Source organism: Paroedura picta, chromosome 7 (assembly GCF_049243985.1).
Source record: "Paroedura picta isolate Pp20150507F chromosome 7, Ppicta_v3.0, whole genome shotgun sequence".
Lineage (NCBI taxonomy): Eukaryota > Metazoa > Chordata > Lepidosauria > Squamata > Gekkonidae > Paroedura > Paroedura picta.
In genome coordinates, this window is record NC_135375.1 from 5,550,373 (window position 1) to 5,571,897 (window position 21,525).

The following is a 21,525-nucleotide window of genomic DNA, read 5'->3' on the forward strand; positions in this document are numbered from 1 at the left end:
GGTTTCCCTGGAGGACCAACACAGAGGCCTTCCCATGAGGCTGTCTCCCAGCCGGGGGTCAGACACCGTGACTCAGGGCCACCAATGGACCGCTCCTCCCTGAGTCCTTCTGGCCCTCCTGGCAGGATCCCAAACTTAGAGGTGGAGGAACAAGGCAAACAAGGTCTCCCCCAGGCCTAGCTGATAATGGCCCGGCAGCCCCTATTTCCCAAAGCCCCCTCCCTTCCCAAAAAGACACCCCCCCCACGCGAAGCAGAGAAAGTGGGGGAAGGGAGAGCAGGTGTGACTGGCTGGAGCCTCCACAGAGCAAATAGGCATATAAGAAATTTTTTTGGGGGGGGGATATTTTTTATGATTAATATTTAGATATTCTACAAGATTTTGTTGTTGTTGTTGTTAGGTGAAGTCGTGTCCGACCCATCATGACCCCATGGACAATGATCCTCCAGGCCTTCCTGTCCTCTACCATTCCCCGGAGTCCATTTAAGTTTGCACCTACTGCTTCAGTGACTCCATCCAGCCACCTCATTCTCTGTTGTCCCCTTCTTCTCTTGCCCTCAATCGCTCCCAGCATTAGGCTCTTCTCCAGGGAGTCCTTCCTTCTCATGAGGTGGCCAAAGTATTTGAGTTTCATCTTCAGGATCTGGCCTTCTAAGGAGCAGTCAGGGCTGATCTCCTCTAGGACTGACTGGTTTGTGGGAACCCTCTGTGGGGAGATGTGGCCCCACCCCATCACCCACCCCCTCCCCAAAGGCCTCTGGCAAGGGGGCTGCCGAGAAAGGGGCCAGGTGGGATGCAGAGCTGGGCATGAGCAACGGGGAGAGCCCCACCACCCTCACAACTCTGGGCTAGACACTGTACAAAAACATGTTTGGGTTTGCGGTTGTGCTGAAAGAATGTGCAGGGTCCTGCCTGCCTGCTGGCCTCCCTGGCTACATCACTGGAAACAGAGGGGCCCAGCAGGCAGGTCCAGTTACAGGAAAGAGGGGGCGGCTCCTTCCCTGGCATGACTCGCCCACGACAGGCGTCCCGGGGCCGCAGCCAGCTGCAAGAAACCTGGGACTGCAGAGTGCAGTAGAGGACTGGGAGGAGCCACAGGCACTGTGCTCAGCTCTCTCCTATGTGCAGCAAGCCAGGTGTGGGGGCCCCACTGCAGAGACACCCGCGCCTGCCTGACCCACAACAGATGCTCTGTGAAGCAGCCGAGCAGTATACACCCATGAGCCAGAGAGGTTAGGGTGAGACAAGAGCGGCTGTCCAGTCCAGTCCAAGCAGGGGGGGGGGGCGGACAACAGGACAGGACGCAGCAATGCCTTGCCTCTTGCCCAGCAAGGAAAAGGGAGGCTGTGGATCCCAGTGAGGAATTGCTCTGAATCTCCCTCTCCGCCCCAGGGGGATTTGCCTGTTCCCTTTTGCTGTCCTCTTCCAACCCTGGGCACAGATGTCTTTGTTTTATCCGGCAACCCTCACCCATCCCTCTGTCCTAACCAATGTATGTATGGCTTTTTAATGCTCTCTAAATGTTTTGTGGGTATATTAGGTCTGCTTTTAAGCTCTTTCAAAAGTTTTTTTCCTTAGATATGATTAGGGGTTTATTTTGATGATGTTATAATTAATTTTTTCATGAATGTTTTGTTGGCCACCTTAATGGTTCTCAAAAGGCCAGAAAAGCAGGATATAAATCATCATTTAAATGAATAAAATAAAACCTGGACTTTCAAATAGCAGTTGACATAATCCTTGAGCTTTCTGTGAAATTTTAGCAGACCTGGAGAAGTTAGGCACTCCAAGATAGTACGGGGTTTAAAAACAATCCCTGACCCACCACAAGAACTGCACCCCTGAAGCAGCTTGTTTGTTTGTTTGTCAGCCCAACAGGACTCTGAGCCCATTCAAGCGGCCCGGCCTGCCAGGCAGTCGCCTGCAGGGTCTCTGGCAGAGCAAGGCTTCCCCATCACCTCTTGCCAGTCCTCTGAACGGGGAGGGGGGCCCTCCCAGAACTGCCGCATGCCAAGCAGATGCCCTGCCAGAGACCCAGCACAGCCCCTCCCCATTCGCTGACAGTAAAACCTCTCCTCTGGGTGGAGGGGGGGGGGTCAAGAGGCTGCTCCTGGAAGAAGAGGAGGGCTGCTGGACAGGAGAGGGGAACTGCCCGAGGGGCTGACAGGGCCAGAGGACAGTGTCGGCGGGGGCATTTCTGCCCACCAGAATCAGAGCTAGGCTCGCCTGCCAGACAGAGTGGCCAGAAAGCACAAAACAGAATAGCCCTGAAAGGGGCAACAATTTAAACAGCTATGGAAATTTCAATAGACAAAATGCATTTGGGCCTGGTTGAGAAAAGCATCTGAAAGTGGAAAGAATGCCCAACTAAATATGCACAGAGGTGACCATCCAGTAGAAAGGCAGGACGCCTGAGTTAGGGGCCAACAAGGCATACACAAAAGGTGGACCCCTGTTTTGGATATGCTCTGATAAAAACTGGTGAGAAGAAGACAACTTTTACACCTTTGAAGTAAATATTCGAGTCTGTGCAGTAAAAACAAGGTGACACACTGAACAAACATTGCATCAGAGCCCAGGCCTCTTCTGCCTGGGCTGTACCACGACACAGCAGTTCAAGGCCCTTGCTAAAATGTCCTCCGGAGCACTTCATGCCCCAAAGAATGACCGAAACGCTTGTAATTGGGGCAGCTCTTGTGCCTGCTCCTGCCCCTGGTCTTGGAGGCTTCGCCCAGAAGGGCAGTGCTGCAGGTAGCAGGGATCGAGGCCACAGATTGAGGCCACGGAGGGCCCTGGGCTGAGCTCTAGAAGCTTGAACTGAATGCAGCAACGAATGGAGGGACTGCAGAACGGGTGTGACACGCCTGCTCTGGATATATTGGTTGTTTTAGTGTTAATTTTTAACATCTGATTGCCTGTATACTGCTGCTGCCCATCTTGGGTCCTGAACTGCTTGGGGAAAAGAGGCATATGAATATTTTAAGATGAACAGATGAACGCCTGTGTCCTGTGTCCACAGAGGGATCGTCAGCCTCCTCCCAGGCCAGTCTCTCGGGGCCAGCTAAAAGGTGCTCTTAGCAGCCACACACACACACACACACACAAACACTGATGCTCTGCTAGGAGGTGCACAGAGACAAGACAGGGATACAGAAAGCACCTAACGGGGAGCCCTTCATTTCAAGCTTGCTTGTCACTCCCTTCAACAGGGAAACTGGAATGTGTAAATTGGATCATTTAAAGAATTCAGTTGTGATTTTTGGTGCAACATCTGAAAGCTGGCAGAACATCCAATTAGTAAAATGCCAAGATCTGAAATGTGGAATAATGAATTTTGCTCAGAATATGGGGGTGCCTTATGTGGCCCTCAGCACAAAGCAAAGCTCAAGGAGGAAACTGCAAAGAACTCTCTCTCTCTCTCTCTGGCTTCATTCGCGTCACTAAAGAAAGGCTCAGAGGCTGAAAAAGCAGCCCAGACACACACAACCACCAAGCCACACACAGAAGGCATTCCCAGGTCACGGCGCGTGTCTGTCTCTCCGTACACTTGCCAGACATTAACGCTGCCCAGATTTCTCTCCACAAAATCTGTGTTTTCCTGGAGTTCCACCGGCCAGCCTCAGAATGACAGGCAGTGGCCTGCTGGGGGCAGCTTGTTGGTCGGCAGTGGAGCAGCCAGGCTTCAAAGCCCTACGGTTTTCTAGATTGACCAGCACCACCACACCGAATGCCCCAATCACAGGAAAAAATGGCAAACAGTTGTGCATTTTTCTTCCGTGGGCTTAAGTAGTTGAGTGGAGGGGAGGGCAGGACATGGATCCCTGGTGCTGGCCGGCAGCCCTCGCCAAGCAGTCCCCTGCTGCTCCTAGTGTGCTGAGAGGGGACCCTGGCGCAGGGGCAGGGGGCTTCTGTTGCATGCAGAAGATACCCACGGAAAAACAGGGCCTGAAACCATGGAGCATGGCCTTCTGCCAGGCAGCAGAGAGAAAGCAGGCACTTTGATCCTGCTAAGGGGAGGCGATGACAAGAGAAAATTAGTGGATCTTTTGCTTCTGTGGAGAAGGGGGATCAGGAGGTTGAAGCCCCTTTCTCATAAATGATGGCTGAAGAGGCTGGGACTTCTCTGTAGAGAAAAGAGATAACCAGCAAAGGGAGGAGGGAGCTTAGAGGTTTATCAAATGATGCCTGGGAAGGAATTTTTCTCCCACTCCCAAGAAGTAGGACTCAAGGGCATCCCGTGTAACTGATGGACAGCAGGTTCAGGACTGAAAAAAGGAAATGCCACATTACAAAGGGTGATTAAAATGTGGAATTTGCTGCCAGAGAGTGGAGTGATGGCCACATGCAGAAGCAGCTTGAAAGAGGGATGAGATAGATTCATGGAGGAGAAGATTCTCAATGACTACTAGCCATGGTGGCTGTGAGGAAGCTCCATCTTCAGAGGCATGAAACCTCTGAACCCAGGGCCAGGAAGCAGCATCAGGGGAAGGCCTCTGTTGATGGGCCTAGTTGACCGCGGTGTGAGATAGGAGGCTGGACTGGATGGACCCGCACTAGTCTGACCCAGCCAGGGCTCTTATGTTCTTATGATGATGACAAGATGCCTTGGGCCCTAGGTGGTGTACCACATTGGTCTGACCCCACCTGGAGTCCCAAGAGCAGTTCTGGAGGCCTCAATTCAAAAAGGACATGGACAAAATGGAGAGGGGGTGGAGAAGAGTGAGGAGGGGGAACTGGGGCCTCCTGGGGACCAAGCCCCTTGAGGAAAGGCTGGGGGACTTGGGAATGCTTGGCCTGGAGGAGAGGGAGAGGGGACAGGAATGCTGTCTTTTAAGCAACTGAAAGGTTGTCAGAGGAGGACAGGGAAAGGTTCCTGTGGGCAGCAAGAGATAGTACCTGCTGTCATGGGTTTAAACTACGTGTAGAAAAATACAGGCTAGGTACCAGGAAAAAAACAATTTACAGTTCAAGGTGTTCAGCAGTGGAATGGGCTGCCTAAGGAGGTAGAGCCCCTCACTGGCAGTCTTATTTATTTTAAAATTTATATCCCACCTTCCTCCTCAGACCCAAGGTGAGTTAAAAAGAATAAAAGTCCCCATAAAACCCCCAATCAAAAACAGCAGTTTCCCACAAAGCTAAGATGGCAAGATCCCGCCTACTTCCTGCAGTCATCTTCAAGCACCAGCCCCTTCCCCCTCTAGGATTCTAGGAGTCTAGTTCAGCAGGGGAATGGGCTGCCTGAGGCGGGGAGCTCCCCCTCCCTGGCCGTCTTCAAGCAGCGGCTGGACAGATCCTTCTCCTGGATGCTGGAGGCTGATCTTGCACTGAGCAGGGGGTGGGACTAGATGGCCTGCATGGCCCCTTCTCCCTCTAGGATTCTAGGAGTCCAGTTCAGCAGGGGAATGGGCTGCCTGAGGCGGGGAGCTCCCCCTCCCTGGCCATCTTCAAGCAGCGGCTGGACAGATCCTTCTCCTGGATGCGTGAGGCTGATCCTGCACTGAGCAGGGGGTGGGAGTAGATGGCCTGCATGGCCCCTTCCCACTCTAGGATTCTAGGAGTCTAGTTCAGCTGTGGAAGGGGCTGCCTGAGGAGGCGGGGAGCTCCCCTCCCTGGTGATCTTCGAGCAGCAGCTGGATAGATCCTTCTCCTGGATGCTTGAGGCTGATCCTGCACTGAGCAGGGGGTGGGATTAGATCAGGGGTAGTCAACCTGTGGTCCTCCAGATGTTCATGGACTACAATTCCAATGAACCCCTGCCAGTTGCTGGTAGGGGTTCATGGGAATTGTAGTTCATGAACATCTGGAGGACCACAGGTTGACTACCCCTGCACTAGATGGCCTTTGTGGCCCCTTCCCACTCTAGGATTCTAGGAGTCAGTGGGATGGGCTGCCTAAGGAGGTGGGGAGCTCCCCTCACTGGCTGTCTTCAAGCAGTGGCTGGACAGATCCTTCTCCTGGATGCCTGAGGCTGATCCTGCACTGAGCAGGGGGTGGGACTAGATGGCCTGCATGGCCCCTTCCCACTCTAGGATTCTGTGAGTCTAGTTCAGCAGTGGAATGGGCTGCCTAAGGAGGTGGGGAGCTCCCCCTCACTGGCGGTCTTCAACCAGCAGCTGGACAGATCCTTCTCCTGGATGCTTGAGGTTGATCCTGCACTGAGCAGGGGGTGGGACTAGATGGCCTCCATGGCCCCTTCCCACTCTAGGATTCTGTGAGTCTAGTTCAGCAGTGGAATGGGCTGCCTAAGGAGGTGGGGAGCTCCCCCTCACTGGCGGTCTTCAACCAGCAGCTGGACAGATCCTTCTCCTGGATGCCTGAGGCTGATCCTGCACTGAGCAGGGGGTGGGACTAGATGGCCTGCATGGCCCCTTCCCACTCTAGGATTCTAGGAGTCTAGTTCAGCAGTGGAAGGGGCTGCCTAAGGAGGTGGGGAGCTCCCCTCACTGGCTGTCTTCAAGCAGTGGCTGGACAGATCCTTCTCCTGGATGCCTGAGGCTGATCCTGCACTGAGCAGGGGGTGGGACTAGATGGCCTGCATGGCCCCTTCCCACTCTAGGATTCTGTGAGTCTAGTTCAGCAGTGGAATGGGCTGCCTGAGGAGGTGGGGAGCTCCCCCTCACTGGCAGTCTTCAACCAGCAGCTGGACAGATCCTTCTCCTGGATGCTTGAGGCTGATTCTGTACTGAGCAGGGGGTGGGACTGGATGGCCCCTTCCTACTCTATGGTTTTATGATCCAAGAAAGGTCCGGCTGAGTACAATGACACTTCACAGCCCCTGTGCTCAGGACAGATTTGGAGTACAGGGAAGGCTGAGGTGGCAGGTGATGCCCAAGGCCTCTGCTGGGGGAGGGGACTGTGCCACCCACAAGAGGTTCAGCAGGAGGCAGAGTCAGTGTGGCAGCTTGTCTGCTTCGCATATGGGTTCAGTCCCTGGCAGCACCCACCCGTCCGGAGGTCCAGCTTGTAGGTGATGGGAAAGATTCTCCCCTCCCTAGAGAGCAACTGCTGGGGGTCAGAGGATGCCTCGAGAGACAGTCTAGGGCTGGAGTCAGGCATGCGCATGAGCCATTCCTGGCTTGCATGCTGCCTGGGCCTTTCCAACTGCAACAGCTGTGGCAGAATCTCTGGTTGTCAAAGGCTGGTGCGGGAAGATCAGATATCCTGTGCACAGGAAGAGTGGGGGAGGGGTCCTTCCCCCCCCTTTCCTAAAAGCTCCAGAGAAGAATGTGGGGGTGGGGGCTGAGCCCGCCAGCACTTTCTGCTGCCCAAGGGAAAGGCCATGTTTATCCACAGCAGCTGTTTGGGTCACCAGGCCCTTCTGGCCCTCCTTCCCAGCCCCCAATAGATATAAGCAGGCCTAACCAGAGAGGAACTGGACATGGCACAGGAAGATCCCCCGCCCCCTCCGAAGCCACTGCATCTCTCCTGCTCGCAACGGGGCCACGAGTGCCCCTTCTCAGGGCGCTCTGCAACTGCGGCACCCCACAGGGAAGGCCTCTCCTGACTCCTGTCCTAGGGGGAGGGAGAAGAGGCTCCGAGGAGAAGGCTGGCTCTCTGAAGGGGCTCTGGAAACGGTACAGTCAGGGCAGAGCAGGACTGCTCCCTTCCCCGCCCACGCACCTCCAACTGGCATGACAGAGGCCACGCCAGAGTTGGCGGTCTCTCTGCTGCCACTAAGAAATCACACAGCAGGCCAGCAGCTCACCAGGCCCCCTCTAGCAGCAGCAGCAGCAGATCCGAATCCCACCCCCACGAGAGAGACCCAATTTATAGAGCAAGGTAGACAGAGCAACATTCTTAGTGCAGACGGCCTCGGTAGGCGGCCCTGTTAGCCAGCAGGAAGAAAATGACCCTTAAGGACCCATGAGGTCTTCCAGGATAGACGCCTTTGTGTGCCAGAGCTCCGCTGGGCACAGGCCTGGATTGTGGCTACTCATCACAAGGCTACTTGAGGCATCTAGCTACTTTAATTTAAATCACATTTCCCTCAGAGTTTCAAATGTCCCTTTTTAAGGCAGCCTGCTTAAAATCAAATCTGACCTTAACGCACAAGTGCCAGTGCCGTGTGGTGGTTCAAGGGTCAGCCTAGCAGATGGAGCCCCAGGTTTGAATCCCTGCTCTGTTACGGAAGCTCACAGGGTGGCCTTGGGCTGGTCACTCACAGGGAGGGAGGTGAGGGCAATGCCATCCACACCGTACCTCAAAGGGGTGGTAGAAGTGAAATAAATGAATAAATGTAATTTCCTAAGGCACAAGCCCTATAAAAGGATGTCTTCCATTATTTCAAGAAAAAACTCTGACATTCTCCCCCAGTCATGAGTCCCCCAGTCCCTTCTGCTACACAAAGAAGTTGGCTTCCCCACTCGCTGCTCAAGCAATGGGACCAGTAACTCCCCCCCCCCCGGACAGAGACAAAATGGCGGACCACCAGAGAGGCCACCAGGAACCGTCCAGCCCACCGAGCTGTGCATGGGCACAAAGCCCTACCAGGGCACCCCTCATGAGGCAGAGGCCGTGAGCATTGCAGCCCAGAAGTAAGGAACATACGGGACACTCATCTATGGTCAGATGGCAAACTAGTGCAGAAGGCTTCCAAAGGAGATTCTAGAGACTGGTGGGGGAGAGGCCCCTCAAGGACCACTAGCCATGGGGAATAAACCTCTGGATCCGAAGGCCAGGAGGCATCGGGATCCTGAACGTTGTGCCCTCCAGAGCAGCTGGCTGGCCGCTGTGGGAGACAGGATGCTGAACCAGAAGAGCCTTTATTATTATTATTATTATTATTATTATTATTATTATTATTATTATTATTATTATTATTATTATTATTATATTTATTATATTTATTATATTTATTATATTTATTATATTTATTATATTATATTTATTATATTTATTATATTTATTTCCCACCTCTCCCGACAGGCTCGAGGGGGGTCACAACAACTAACCCCATTAAAATTCCCATTAATACATCAAACTACTAACATGATGGCTAAAAATCCCATCCCTCCCCCAATTATCAAAGAGGTGAAGAGGAAAGGATGGGGGAGTAGCGTACACTCCAACTCTTTAGGATGCTTTAGGATGCTTTGGGCTGATCCTACGTTGAGCAGGGGGTTGGACTAGATGGCCTGTGTGGCCCCTTCCAACTCTATGATTCTGTGATTCTATGACTCCTGGGGGGAGCGATGTCCCTGATTCGCTGACCCCAGCCTCAACCATAGACCTGGTGGAAGAGCTCAGTTTTACAGGCCCTGCGGAAAGCTGACAAATTCCGCAGGGCCCGCAGTTCACCCGGGAGCTCATTCCACCAGGTCACTGGCGTGATCACTGGTATGATCCAGCCAGTTCTCTGCTGATAGCCTTGTATGCCTCATTCAGTTTTGCCTCTGGCCTATCTGAATAGTCATATTTTGATAGGATACATTGCTTTGCTTTTAGATAATATACATTCTCCTTTTCAAGTTTCTTGCAGGCCATCTAGTCTCACCCCCTGCTCAGGGCAGGATCAGCCTCAAGCATCCAGGAGAAGGATCTGTCCAGCCCCTGCTTGAAGACCGCCAGTGAGGGGGAGCTCACCACCTCCTGACACAGCCCATCCCATTGCTGAACTACTCTATGAAATCTTCCCACCCCTGACAGGTACTTGGTACCACAGAATCAAGGGACCTCCAGTGTCATCTAGTCCAACCCCCTGCAGAATGCAGAAATTCACAACTACCTGCCCACCACGGTGACCCCAATTCCATGTCCAGATGATGCTCCCTGAATCCCTGTCCAGTTTGGCCTGGAGGAAATTCACCTTCTGACCCCAAAGTGGCGATTGGCATTTCCCTGGACATGCAAGAAAGGGCCGTAGGAGCCAAACTCAGACACGATCCCTTCTGCTCACCCACTTCACAGCATCAGCCTCCCTGTCAGATGGCTCTCCAGCCTCTGCTTAAAAACTTCCAGAGCAGGAGAACCCACCACCTCCCGAGGGAGCAGGTCTGGTGGTGGGCTGGAGGTATATTATTTATTTATTTATTCAATTTATTTCCTGCCACTCCCTAAGCGGCTTGTGGCGGGTCACAAAACCCCATTAAAACTCCATTAAAAGACTTAAAATCCATCACAACATGGCGGAAAAAGAAAATCCCCTTCCTATGCCCAATTACTAAAGGGGGTGGAGAAGGAGGTCCAACGATGTTTCAAAAGCGGGGTGGGTGGGCCGTAGATGTACTTTGCTGACCCCAGCCTCAACCATGGACATGGCGGAAGAGCTCCGTTTTACAGGCCCTGTGGAACGCCGGAAGATCCCACAGGGCCTGCAGCTCACCCAGGAGTTCGTTCCACCAGGTCAGGGCCAGGACCGAAAGGTCCCTGGCCCTGGTTAAGGCTAGGGACGCTTCCCTGGCGCTGGGAACGACCTTATCTATGGTCTTATCTATTGATTGTGTGGTTTGGATGTTGTGTAGCCTGGAGATCCTAAGATGATCTGGCTGTCGAAAGGCAGCCTGCCCAGGTACTGTTTTGCAATCCAGATGATAGGTGCCAGTGGCTAGTGGGGGGAGGGACCTCCCTCTCCCAGCCCCCCCCAGTGCCTCCAGGGGAGGAAAGGGCAGCCTCACCTTGTTCCCTAGCAGTAGCAGGCAGCAGGCCTTGGCCGGGAGACATCAAAGGCAGCTGCGGCTGGCAGGAAGACATTCCGGAGATTCTGGCATTTCAACGTGACCCAGCCTGTTCCCAAAACAGCAGCCATACACTTGGGGGGAGGGGGGAGGATGTGCCAGACAGAAACCATCAACCATCTCTGGCAGCCAGGACCCAGAAAGGGTCTGACCCATGTCCCAATGCCTTTGGGCTGAATCCCAGGGGAATGACACCACACTGGGCAGGAGGCCAGAGGTGAGCGCCCTGCAGTCTAGCTCTCCCTGTCCTGCACAGGCACAACCTGAACCTGGGCAGGGGCCATTAGGGCAGTCCCCCCCCCCAACAACAGGGACCCTGACAGAGCCCAGCCCCTTTCCAGTGGCAAGCCCATTCACAAAGGTCCAGCTCCCCAGAACGCAGAGGTGAGCACCCATCCTCCACTGACGCTGAGCGGAGGATCTCCCCGGAGCAGTGCAAACAGATGCCCCTTAGGCGGCCTACTCGTGCCCCCCCCCTCCGGAGAAAGCCCCACCCGACGCCAGGCGCCCTCCAGAACCCCCCAACCAGGCGGTGGAGGCGCCGGAGGCTGCCCCGAGCCGGGGCCATCTGGCACGTGCCCCCGCCCCCGCCCGCCGTTGTGCTCGTCGAGAGACCCCTCTTGGGCGGCGGCCCAAGGCAGTAGCTCTGCAGCCGCGCCGAGGGGGCTGCCCAGTCCCTCCCTGCTGCAGCCGGCCGCCGGGCTCTTCCTGCCGCCTGACTCAGCGGCCTGCGCGCCACGGAGAGCGGCCGCTGCGGAACGAGCCGGCTGAGGGCCGGAGGAGAGGGGGCGGACGCGGGGACCCTCCCTCCCTGCCTGCCTGCCTGCCTGCCCGCCCGCTCACGCCCCCGCCCCCGCCCCCGCCCCAGAGCCCCGTCGCTCGCTCGCTCGCTCGCCCTGCCGCACGGCGCCTCCGCTCCGGGCCGAGTTGGCGTTGCCTGGCCCGCTTGCCGGCCGAGCCCCCTACCTCGCCCGCTGGCCTTGATGAACTGGACGGCCGTGTCCGGGGCGCCGGCGCCGGCGCCGCCGTCGTCGTGGGGCGCGTAGATGTGGTAGCGGACGGTGAGGTTGGCGGCCTCGTGGAGCTCCTCGTAGACGCCCTCGATGGTGAAGTAGAAGGGCCGGTCGTCGGTCTTGCGGTCCACGTAGAGGAGGGCGGCGCGCGAGCTCCAGTTGAAGAGCTCGTGCAGGTGGGCCACGAAGGCCCCCAGCTTGGGCGCCGACGGACCGGTGCGCACCAGAGTGCTGAAGCCCTCCTTCTTGCGGCTGAAGCCCGAGGCCACGGCGCCGGCCGTCAGCAGCGGCAGGCGCCAGTGCGAGGCGAAGCGGCCCACCGAGGCGGCCGGGTAGACGCAGCCCGGGCCCAGCAGCACGTCGGGGTCGTGGTAGAGCATCAGGTCCACGGCCTTGAGCGGCGCCACGTACTCGGAGCAAGCGCCGTTCAGCTCCGACGTGTTGAAGAAGGTGCGCACCGACAAGCCGGCGGCCCGCAGCGCCGGCTGCAGCGCCTCCAGGGCCATCGCCACGGCGGGGGCCACGCGCGGCCAGGCCCACGGGTAGCTCAGGTTGTGCTGCGGCAGCACCACCGCCATCGTCACCACCGTGCCGCCCGCCGCCGCGGCGTTGCTGCTGCTGCTGCTGCTGCGGTTGGCGCCCTCGGGGCGAGGCGAGGCGGTGGCCGGCGGGGCCAGGGCCAGGGCCAGGGCCAGGGCGAGAAGCAGGGGCCGGGCCATGGCGGGGCTCTGCGTACCGCTCGCTCGGGGTGCTTTCTGCAGGGAGGTTGCGCTTCGCCGCCGCCCGGCGCTCCCCGGGAGAGGCCGCCCCCTCCGCGGCCGGCGGGCCCTCCCTCCCTCCCTGCCTCCCTCCCTCCCTCCGGACGTTTCGCCAGAGGCGGCGAGGGAGAAGTGGGGGGCAGCGCCCCCTGGTGCCTCCCTCGTCCCACGCCGCGCGCCCAGGCACAGGGCCAGCCCAGCCCACCCAGCCGAGCAGCCAGGCTCCAGAGGCGGCGCCCGGGCTCCTGCTTGGCCTGGCCCGAGCTGGGCGCTGCTTCCGAAAGCCGCTGTTGGGTGCGGCCGGAGCTGGACGGGCCTCCCGCCACCTCCTCTGGCCATTGCTCCAGCCCCGACGGCAGCAGCCTTTCCTCGCGTGGACTCCCTGCCCACCTCCTCGCGGGGGCGGCGACTCCCGCCTGCCCTTACCGCCCGGCTTTCTCCCGGGTGTAGTCCTCGTGGAGCCGGGCCGCCGCGAAGGTCAGCCGCCTCGGAGACGCGGTCGAGATCCCCTTGGTCGACGGCAGGGCGGGCGGGATCGTGCCGTGGAGGTAACCGCGCGACCGCAAGGCTTTTGTGGCGCTGGAACAGCAAGGCGGCCCAGGGAGGGCAGCCCGACTGGCCAGGAGCGGGTAGGGGATTTTCGGTAGCAGGATCGGGGTTGCCAGCTCCAGATCCGGAATCCCTAGAGAAGGGGGGGGGGGACACCGAGGTAGGATGCGATGCCAACTTCAGGGAAGCCGCTTTCTCAGGGCGACCTGATCTCTGTAGTCTGGAAAATTTACTCTTGTTCCCGGAGGCCTCTTGTCCCCACCTGGAGTCTGGCAGCCCCATGGGACGTGATGGGGGGGGGGAACGGGGGACGGAGAGAATGTTCCGTCTTGAGGTTGGGGCTGAGACATTCCTGGCCATGTGGGGGTGGAGCCTGGGGGCGTGGCTCCAGCCCAGTGGGAGGCCAGGGAACCACCCTCCATCGCAGCAGCCCCCTCCTGGTTAACTGGCCAGCTCTGGAGAGGCCGGGAGAGCTCCAGGTGCCTCCAGGAGGCGGAAACCCCTTCTCCATGCGGAGGCCCCTCAGAGACATGATGGGCAGATGGCTCAAGGCAAAGACTGGGGGTGGGGTCTTCCTTGAGTGAGTCCTGATGATGACCAAGGAGACTAGTAGGCAACTGAGTGCCCTGAACATTCTGGTCTCCGACTACAGGGCCGGTTATTGACACTAAAACCGGTCTCTCCTCCTTCCGATGGTTTTAGGTGGGGAGCCATGTCAGTCTGCCCCAGAAGAGCCAGACGGTGACCATCTTACAAATATGACAAGAGCAGCAGCATGTTTGGGAAGGACAACCACAGTATGTGCTTCGGGTGCCGGATGATGGGCAGCGCAACCTGAGCTGAGCGCACCAGGAGAAGAGCCACGGGGCCACAGAAGCGAGCAGGCTGGTGGTGCTGATCAGCTGTCCATTGGGCCCTGTAAGCACAAAACCAGCTGAGCCTGCACAGCATGCTGGGCCAGCTGTACTCTGCCAGGCATGCCCCTAACTCCCGGGAGCGCAGCCAGACACTTGTGACCGCACAATGCCCAGCCATGGATCTGCTGCAAGCCATCTGGACATTCTTCCCTGCAGGGCGGGGGGGGGGGGTGAGACTCACCAGCCAGGAGGGCCCTGGTTGCTGCTGCGGCCACTGTGGAGCATGCCAGGGCCCCACTTTCTGCCACATCCCTTTCGCTTGGGGGCTGACCTGGCGAGGCTTGGTCTGCAGGGGGGTGGCGCTCTCGTTTTGAAGCAGGCAGGCTGCAGGGCCGGGGAATGGTAAGGCCTTGACTGGCTGCCTCCAGGACGAAGCAAGCGCTGCCCCCACCCACTCCTGGATAACCACACCCTGCTCACCCATCTGCTCCACACAGCAAATTGGCTAGGCAGGTCACTGTTCAAGAGAGCCATCCTGTTTCCTCTCCACCTCCTCTTCTCTCAGCGTTTCCTCATACAGTTTGTTCATCTCCAGCACATTGATAACCTTAGAATAATCTAGTTGGAAGGGAGCTCCTGGGTCATCCAGTCCAACCACCTGCACTATGCAGGACACTCACAACCCTCTCGCTCATCCACTGTCACCTGCCACCCCCTTGAGCCTTCACAGAATCAGCCTCTCCATCAGATGGCTCTCCAGCCTCTGTTTAAAAATCTCCAAAGATGGAGAACCCACCACCTCCCGAGGAAGCCTGTTCCACTGAGAAACCGCTCTAACTGTCAGGAACGTCTTCCGGATGTTGAGATGGAATTTCTTTTGAATTAATTTCATCCCATTGGTTCTTGTCTGTCCCTCCAGGGCAGGAGAGAACAACTTGGCTCCATCCTCTACATCAGGGGTAGTCAACCTGTGGTCCTCCAGATGTTCATGGACTACAATTCCCATGAGCCGCTGCCAGCAAACACTGGCAGGGGCTTATGGGAATTATAGTCCATGAACATCTGGAGGACCACGGGTTGACTACCCCAGCTCTTCATGGCAGCCTTTTAAATACTTGAAGATGGTTATCACAGCCCCTCTCAGTCTCTCCTCTCCAGGCCAAGCACCACAACCTTTCTTCATACGTGTTGGTCTCCAAACCCCTCACCATCTTTGCTGCCCTCCTCTGGACATGCTCCAGTTTGTCAACATCCCTTTTCAACTGGGGTGCCCAAAACTGAACACAGGACTCCAAGGGAGGCCGAACCAGAGCAGAGTAAAGAGCAGACATCACCCCCGTGATCTGGACACCATACTCGGTTTGATACTCACAACTACCCGCACACCCCACCCACACACCCCCTCCAAGAACCTCCAGAATCCAGCCTGGCCTGGAGGGAATTCACAGGCCATCCTACACTGGCAATCAACAATTCCCTGGGGATGCAAGAAGGGTCCCAAGAGACAGAGCGGAAGCCCGACCTGCAACGACCACCGCAGCCATGGGACACCAGCCCAGCCCCCCCCCCTTCCCCGCAGCGTCCTCTCGATGCCAACCTGAGCCTGGAGGGTGCTCAGGTGGCTTGCAGACGACCTTGGGGGGCGGGGCCCCAGCGCCGGCTCAGCCCCCCCCCCCCGGCTCTCGCGGCCCCCTCTTGCAGGCCGGGCGTGGCGTTCAGCACCGCCGCCGTTGGAGAAGTGGGCAGGGAGGGAGGCAGCACGCTCCAAATGCGACGCCGCCGCCAGCTGTAGCTGACCCGTCCCAGAGGCAGGCGGGCGCTGGGCCGCCCTCCCTGTGGAGCGACACCACCCCCCTCGGCAGAGCAGCTGGGCCGGGGAGCTATTCCCGCTGACCTTCGAGGAAACGGCGGAGCCGGGCCTGCCGACGGCATCGCCCCGGCCAGCTGCTCGCGTAGCTTCGGTCGGATCCTGCTGGGAAGCCTGCCGCCTGGTGAGGGCGGCGAGGAGGGGCGTCCCTGAGCCGTCCAGGCCCCGCCCGGGGCGCTTTGCGAGCGGCGGTCCGCGCGGCGCCGGAGTCCGGGCCGGGCCCTCTAGAAGGTCTGCCCGCCCTCCTGGGGCCCCGTCCGCTGCGGCTCCACAAAGGCCGCCGCCAGGGGGAGGGGGGGGAGAGAAGCTCCCATACAGTCGCGGCGTTGCTGGGACTGGCTAGACCGGGGCAGGGTAACGCACTGCTGAAATGCCCCTATTACCGGCCCAGTTGGTTTCCGCCTCGCCCTTGCGGAGTCCGACCGTTCCGTCGGCGAAGAGGGGCTTTGCCACGAGAGGCCCGTTTCACCCGAGAGCCCGGGAGAAGGGTAGCGGGCGAGGACCGCGCCCAAGCGGGCCTGAGACAAGCCCCGGCGGGGAGCCCTGCCTCTCCGGGGCGAGTGCCTGCCAAGTGCGCCGGAAGCACAGGGCCGGGTGGGAGAGACCAGCCAAATCTTGGGAGCGTGAGCCGCCGAGAGTCTCTCCCGGCCCTGCGAGACGCTCTCCAGCCGGCGCCCCGAGACGCTACATGCTCCGGGCCGCCCACCCGCTCCGACGGCTTCCCTGCGTCCAGGCGACCTCTGCTGGCGAGCGGGGGTAATACAGACAGAGCGCCTGCTGGGCTCCCGGTGGACGGGGCTCCCTCCTAGAGTGGGCCAAGGTGGTCACAAGGCGCCCCCCCCCCCCGCATATGGGAAGTGTACTTGAGAGCCAGTTTGGTGTAGTGGTTAGGAGTGCGGACTTCTAATCTGGTATGCCGGGTTCGATTCTGCGCTGCCCCACATGCAACCAGCTGGGTGACCTTGGGCTCGCCTCGGTACTGATGAAGTTGTTCTGACCAAGGAGTGATATCAGGGTTCTCTCAGCCTCATCCACCTCACAGGGTGTGTGTTGTGGGGAGAGGAAAGGGAAGGTGACTGTAAGCCGCTTTGAGCCTCCTTCGGGTAGGGAAAAGCGGCATATAAGAACCAACTCTTCTTCTTCTTCTTACTGCTTGTGCTATTCTGGGTCTGCCCTCAACCTGCTCGGTATTTTCAGGCCAGCAAACCTGGGACACCAGCCCAGACTGGATTTTGCGCTTCCAGATGAGAAGATTGGGGCCACCCCGACTTGGCTGTCCAGCACTCTTCATAGCTGGGGGCTGGCCAGAGGTTCTCATCTTGGCCTACCTCGCAGAGTAGTAAGGGCAAGACAAATGAACTATGTCTCCCTGGAGGAGTTAATTCCATCGTTCCTCTAACAGAGTCTCTTTCTTTGACTCTGAGTCTCCTACTGCTGCAACTGATGTAACAGATCCCTTCCCCTGGGGAAAACAGCCCCTTCACAATTTGGGCTCTATGGTGTGTTTGTCCACTCTCTGCATGACAACAGTAAAAAAAACTTCAATCAAGAAACACTCCAGTCCCCATGTGAAAACCTTAACCTTCCCTGACAGTGGAATGCTAACCTCCTCTCCCCTCTACTCAAGAACCTCCCCATCCCTGGAGCCTCTGGGAGGAGGAATCCCTGATCCTAATTACTCCAGTCTCAACCAGATGCCTGGCAGAAGAGCTCCATCTTGCAGGCCCCATGGAACTGCTAAAGCTCCACCAGGGCCCTTAGCTCTTCTGGGAGCTCATTACACCGGGACGGAACCCAAACCGAGAAGGCCCTGGCCCGGGTTGAGGCCGGGTGAACTTCTGCAAACCCCACCCTCCCCAGGCTCCGTGACCCCAAATCCTTAGGTCTTTCCCTGTCTGGAGCTGGCAGCCCTTCTATTCAACCCCTTTGTGTGGCCAAGAGCCATCCCTACGGGAAGCGGGAAACGCATTGCAGATTGACTTGGGAGTAGTTCATCTCTTAATGATTCAGATTCCTTTCTTTAAAAAGAATTGCTTTAGGATGCTTAGGGCTGATCCTGCGTTGAGCAGGGAGTTGGACTAGATTGCCTGTATGGCCCCTTCCAACTCTATGATTCTATGATTCTATGACAATTTGTTTGTTCTGGAGCACCAACATAGTTCTTTGTACATATTATTTTGCAACTGAATCACAAATGTATCAAAAATGGTCCTTTATTTTACTAACAAATCTTGTTTCCTAAATCTGACAAGTAAACAATTGAATCCTAGTTCTCATGTTTTTTTAATGTCCCTCTTGTGGCGCAGAGTGGTAAGGCAGCCAACATGTTGTCTGAAGCTCTGACCATGAGGCTGGGAGTTCGAATCCCAGCAGCCGGCTCAAGGTTGACTCAGCCTTCCATCCTAACAAGGTTGGTAAAATGAGTACCCAGCTTGCTGGGGGGTAAAACGGTAATGACTGGAGAAGGGAATGGCAAACCACCCCATATTGAGTCTGCCATGAAAACGCTAGAGGGCATCACCCCAAGGGTCTGACATGAAGAAGAAGAGTTGGTTCTTATATGCCGCTTTTCCCTACCCAAAGGAGGCTCAAAGTGGCTTACAGTCGCCTTCCCTTTCCTCTCCCCACAACAGACACCCTGTGGGGTGGGTGAGGCTGAGAGAGCCCTGATATCACTGCCCGGTCAGAACAGCTTTATCAGTGCCGTGGCGAGCCCAAGGTCACCCAGCTAGTTGCATGTGGGGGAGCGCAGAATCGAACCCGGCATGCCAGATTAGAAGTCCGCACTCCCAACCACTACACCAAACTGGCTCTGAGTGCTTGCACAAGGGATACCTTTTACTTCATGTTTATATGGAAAACATAGTGGCGATGCCAGATGCTGGAGCTTAAGGCTCCACCTGGCTTTTGGATTATGAGAGCCCCTGAGCTTTGGGGCTCTCTCCCCCATGTAATTTTGGGGGGCTGGTGGTTAGTTTCATCTTCTCCCTCCCTTTTTATCGGATTAGACCAGGATTTATCAGTGGCAGAGCAACGAAGCGGGGAAGGGATCCAGCAGCCTGGTGTGCCAATTCCATCACTGGGCTTGCGTACGGAGACTTCCCCAGTGAGAGTCAGCTTTGCTGGGGGAGGGGGACCGCCGCGAGCCGCGAGTCGCGCGCTGAGGAGACTGTAGCGAGGAGTTCTGTGGAAGATCTTACCCACCCCCTTCAGATTGCTCACCCCTCTCCAGGTTGCTTGGCACCCTCCAGAGTGCCTCCCCTGATTGGATTGCTTTGGGGGTGGGCGAAAGACCGTGCACTCACCAGGTTGGAAAGAACAGTGAGACGAGAGAAGTGCCCCCACATCTGGGATCTCTAGCTGTGGTCTGGCTTGGGCTGACTGGCAGCAGCGCAGTGGCAGTGCATAGCAGTGGCTGGAGGACTCGGCTAGAGACTTTGACCCGGGCGGGGTGGTCTGGGACTGCGCCTTGGTCCCGCAGGCTTTACTACCTTGGCAGGATTTCCATTTTGACAGTGGGTGGGGGTCTTCTTGGATGGCCCCCTCCCCCCTGTGCAGCTGCGGAGTCTCCAAGTGGTGCCTTTACCTGTTGTGTTGCAGCTCGGAGGGAGACGAAGATCGTGTTGCTTCGCCTTTAAAATCTCAGCAGAGACTGGAAGAGAGGAGAGTTGGGACACTTGGGCGCCATCTGGAGGCGACCAGAATATTGGCAAGAGCTCAACTCAAGCTTTAGTGATCGCCTCTCTAGCACCACCTGGCGGCTTATAGAAGAACATATAGAAGATAAATTGAAGGACTGCAATCTGCTTATAGAAGAAATTGAAGGACTGCAATCTGGATCTTCAGACAGTCAGGTGGATAGGGAATTGGTTAGAGAACCGCACTCAAAGAGTTGTTGTCAGTGGTGTTTCATCAGACTGGAGAGAGGTGAGTAGCGGGGTACCTCAGGGCTCGGTGCTCGGCCCGGTACTTTTTAACATATTTATTAATGATCTAGATGAGGGGGTGGAGGGACTACTCATCAAGTTTGCCGATGACACCAAATTGGGAGGACTGGCAAATACTCCGGAAGATAGAGACAGAGTTCAACGAGATCTGAACACAATGGAAAAATGGGCAAATGAGAACAAGATGCAATTTAATAAAGATAAGTGTAAAGTTCTGCATCTGGGTCAGAAAAATGAAAAGCATGCCTATTGGATGGGGGATACGCTTCTAGGTAGCACTGTGTGTGAACGAGACCTTGGGGTACTTGTGGATTGTAAACTAAACATGAGCAGGCAGTGTGATGCAGCGGTAAAAAAGGCAAATGCCATTTTGGGCTGTATCAACAGAGGCATCACATCAAAATCACAAGATGTCATAGTCCCATTGTATACGGCACTGGTCAGACCACACCTGGAGTACTGTGTGCAGTTCTGGAGGCCTCACTTCAAGAAGGACGTAGATAAAATTGAAAGGGTACAGAGGAGAGCGACGAAGATGATCTGGGGCCAAGGGACCAAGCCCTATGAAGATAGGTTGAGGGACTTGGGAATGTTCAGCCTGGAGAAAAGGAGGTTGAGAGGGGACATGATAGCCCTCTTTAAGTATTTGAAAGGTTGTCACTTGGAGGAGGGCAGGATGCTGTTTCTGCTGGCTGCAGAGGAAAGGACACGGAGTAATGGGTTTAAACTTCAAGTACAACGATATAGGCTAGATATCAGGAAAAAGTTTTTCTCAGTCAGAGTAGTTCAGCAGTGGAATAGGCTGCCTAAGGAGGTGGTGAGCGCCCCCTCACTGGAAATCTTCAAGCAAAGGTTGGATACACACTTTTCTTGGATGCTTTAGGATGCTTAGGGCTAATCCTGCGTTGAGCAGGGGGTTGGACTAGATGGCCTGTGTGGCCCCTTCCAACTCTATGATTCTATGATTCTATGATTCTATGATTCTTTCTCCCAGTCAGCTATGTAGACAGGCTCGCTCTCTATGTCTCCTCTGCACTATCAAGTATGGTCGTTCCTTAATAAATGCTTTCTCCTAATCCTAAAATACAGCATGTGTGTATCAATGACTTATTTACTCTGCTAACAGAAGTCTGGAAAAGAGCCTCCAGCAGGGAACCACCTTGGCTTAGCCATAGGGAAACACAGGAGCTGTAACTGCTCACAGGCCAGCCTCCCCATTGGTCTGTGGTGTGGGCAAGGCCCATTGCAGAGGCCTTGGAGCAGGCAGGCTGACGGTACGTGTCCCGTCAGATCTGCAGGTCCAACAGGTTCTGCAGGGCCAGATCCAAACAGGAAGCCAGGTCAGTCTGGCTGCAATCCAGAGAGCTCTGGCCAGCCAGCTGTGGCCTCTGGTTGCTTTCCAGGGGAGGTGGTGAGTGGGGCAGTAGGGAGGGGTTGCATCTCTCTGGTCTGCTGAGGAGTCACACTGCCTCCAATGTAGGAAACTGCCTCCTGCTGAGTCCAGTCTGGGCAGTGCTGGACATGCTGCCCTCCCGTCTCCAGCACAAACCAGCGACAGGAACCTTTACTAGGAGGGGGGGGCACTGGGGCTTTGCCCAGGAGACAGGGCTGCCACCTGGCAGCCTAAGCCTTCTTGCGGAGGTCAGGAAGGGAAGGCTGCAGGGAGGGGTCTGTCAGCCCCATGCCTTCTGTACCAGAGCAGCCCACATTCGGCTTGGTCTCTCCAAGAGACTGGTGGGAACCTCAGGAGGGACAGCTGCTGCTGCTGCTGCTACTGCTGGGCGTGAGTTGGGTCCCACATTCCCCCCCCCCCCCCCCGCATTTCCAGGCAATCACATTCTGTGGAAATACCTGCCTTTTC

At 56.6% G+C, this 21,525-nt stretch overlaps 1 protein-coding gene and 1 long non-coding RNA gene across 4 annotated transcripts in view; one reads left to right on the top strand and one right to left on the bottom strand.

Moving 5' to 3' along the window:
- NPR2 (natriuretic peptide receptor 2) overlaps positions 1 to 13,290 on the bottom strand; it is a 35,408-nt gene extending 22,118 nt beyond the window's left edge. For all 3 annotated transcript variants that reach the window (XM_077346664.1, XM_077346663.1, XM_077346662.1), the window contains exon 1: positions 11,640 to 13,290. In XM_077346664.1, coding sequence (XP_077202779.1) covers positions 11,640 to 13,275 — 1,636 coding nt within the window. In that variant the 5' untranslated portion in view covers positions 13,276 to 13,290. The remainder of the gene's footprint in view (positions 1 to 11,639) is intronic.
- LOC143842044 (uncharacterized) lies at positions 12,861 to 20,626 on the top strand. The gene is made up of 3 exons (XR_013232971.1): positions 12,861 to 12,992; positions 13,696 to 15,948; positions 19,318 to 20,626. It is a non-coding gene; the product is annotated as an uncharacterized LOC143842044 (long non-coding RNA).
- Positions 20,627 to 21,525: the final 899 nt, after the last annotated feature.